The sequence below is a fragment of the Amphimedon queenslandica genome, unplaced genomic scaffold (genome assembly GCF_000090795.2).
Source record: "Amphimedon queenslandica unplaced genomic scaffold, v1.1 AMPQUscaffold_6227_Cont21812, whole genome shotgun sequence".
NCBI classification, from domain to species: domain Eukaryota; kingdom Metazoa; phylum Porifera; class Demospongiae; order Haplosclerida; family Niphatidae; genus Amphimedon; species Amphimedon queenslandica.
Genome location: NW_003553479.1, coordinates 1 through 1828, shown reverse-complemented (window position 1 = coordinate 1828; position 1828 = coordinate 1). Strand labels below are relative to the sequence as shown.

Genomic DNA, 1828 nt, shown 5'->3' with positions numbered 1-1828 from the left:
TGTCTTCTCATCACTTCCTGTGTTTATACTTGATCATTTGATTGCTAATGCCAGCGTGTACTTGATCTGCTGTCTTGTTTTGACCGTAATAGTCTACAAAGTCTCCCTCTGGATTGATGAGGTACATTATAATAGTGTGATCAACCTGTAGCAGGAGATAATTAACAATGAGATGTTTTGGTATCTTATTTACAATGATTTAGTGAACACTTATACAACTTTCTCAAGATTACCATTTTATTTCACAATTTTGTGAATATGTAGCATTGATCGGCAGTTTTAATAATAGACTACTCCATAGTTTCCTATCTAAAGGCATAGGCAGGCCTGGTGTGTGGGCGGTGGTTTTTATCTATTCATTGTCATAATAAATTGTGTGTACAATTAATAATACACCACAATAATTAGTTGTGATGTGGCACCATCCAGGTGGAAAAAGAAAACTACAATGTAATTTGCCAATGGCCAATTACCAAAATAAAACTTTGCTAAATAATTTAATTATGATAATTTACGAAAACATATTTTCTTCTCATGTACATGTAAATACATATATTTGCAATAAAAGGTCACCAAAAATCCATTAAATTCATTTGCACACTACTAGTTTAATCCTCATCCTCTCATACTCCCCTCCCTCTCTATCTCTCATTCCTTACTAAATAATCATTATCATCATCAACAGATGCTGGACTGTAATAGACTTGATAAGCTTTAGCTGCTGTATGTACCTCTTCATTTGTTCCTGTTAGTCCTAACAGCTTAGGATGAAACTCTATAAGAGATAAAATAAAATAAAATAAATCAATAATTATTGCTACATGTAGTTTGCTACAAGTATTAAGTACTGGCATATTGTTATGGTTACACTATGACATATACACATGTACATGTACATAAAATAATTAGATTTGGTGGATTAGATTCAATGCTTCAATGCAACTAATTAAAAACAAATTATTGGGCAATTAATAGATAATTTAACACTTTAAAAACTCATAAATACTGATATTTAATTTGAATGTGAATCAGCTTAAATTTTCTCAGCAAATACATGTAAGTAGTATGTAAAAGTATGTAAAGTAGTATGACGAACATTGGCTAAAAATTCATAAAAAATTCAATTTTGATTGGAATCAGTTCAAACTTTCTACACAACATAAGAACATGTATATGCATCTGCAAAAATTATAAAAATAGAGAATTCTCTCCTTTTCATTTTTGGTGAAATATTGCTGAAACCCCTGTGCTATAGTACAGGGACTTTGGCCCTATTTTGGAGCAACTTAAAAAAATTCATAAAAAATTCAATTTTGATTGGAATCAGTTCAAACTTTCTACACAACATAAGAAGAAGTATATGTATCTGGAAAATTTGAAAAAATAGAGAATTCTCTCCTTTTCATTTTTGGCGAAATTTTGCCAAAACCCCTGTGCTATAGTACAGGAACTTTGGCCTGATTTTGAAGCAACTTAAAAAATTCATAAAAAATTCAGTTTTGATTAGAATTAGCTCAAACTTTCTACACAACATAACAATATGTATACATATCTGGAAAAATTATAAAAATAGAGAATTCTCTCCTTTTCATTTTTGGCGAAATTTTGCCAAAACCCCTGTGCTATAGTACAGGGACTTTGGCCCAATTTTGGAGCAACCTAAAAATTTCATAAAAAATCAGTTTTGATTGGAATCAGTTCAAACTTTCTACACAATGTAAGAAAATACATACATATCTCGAAAATTATAACAATATTTTCTCCTTTTCATTTTTGACAAAATTTGAAAATTTGGCTGAAATGCCCATGCTATAATATACAGGGACTT

At 30.4% G+C, this 1828-nt stretch overlaps 1 protein-coding gene across 1 annotated transcript; it reads right to left on the bottom strand.

The window, feature by feature from the left end:
- Positions 1-854, bottom strand: LOC109592124 (protein SCO1 homolog, mitochondrial-like). Its single transcript, XM_020007664.1, has 2 exons — positions 660-854; positions 1-145 (listed from the first exon to the last, which is right to left on the bottom strand). Exons 1-2 carry the CDS (start codon positions 852-854, stop codon positions 11-13), a joined length of 330 nt encoding a protein of 109 aa, XP_019863223.1. The 3' UTR covers positions 1-10.
- Positions 855-1828: the final 974 nt, after the last annotated feature.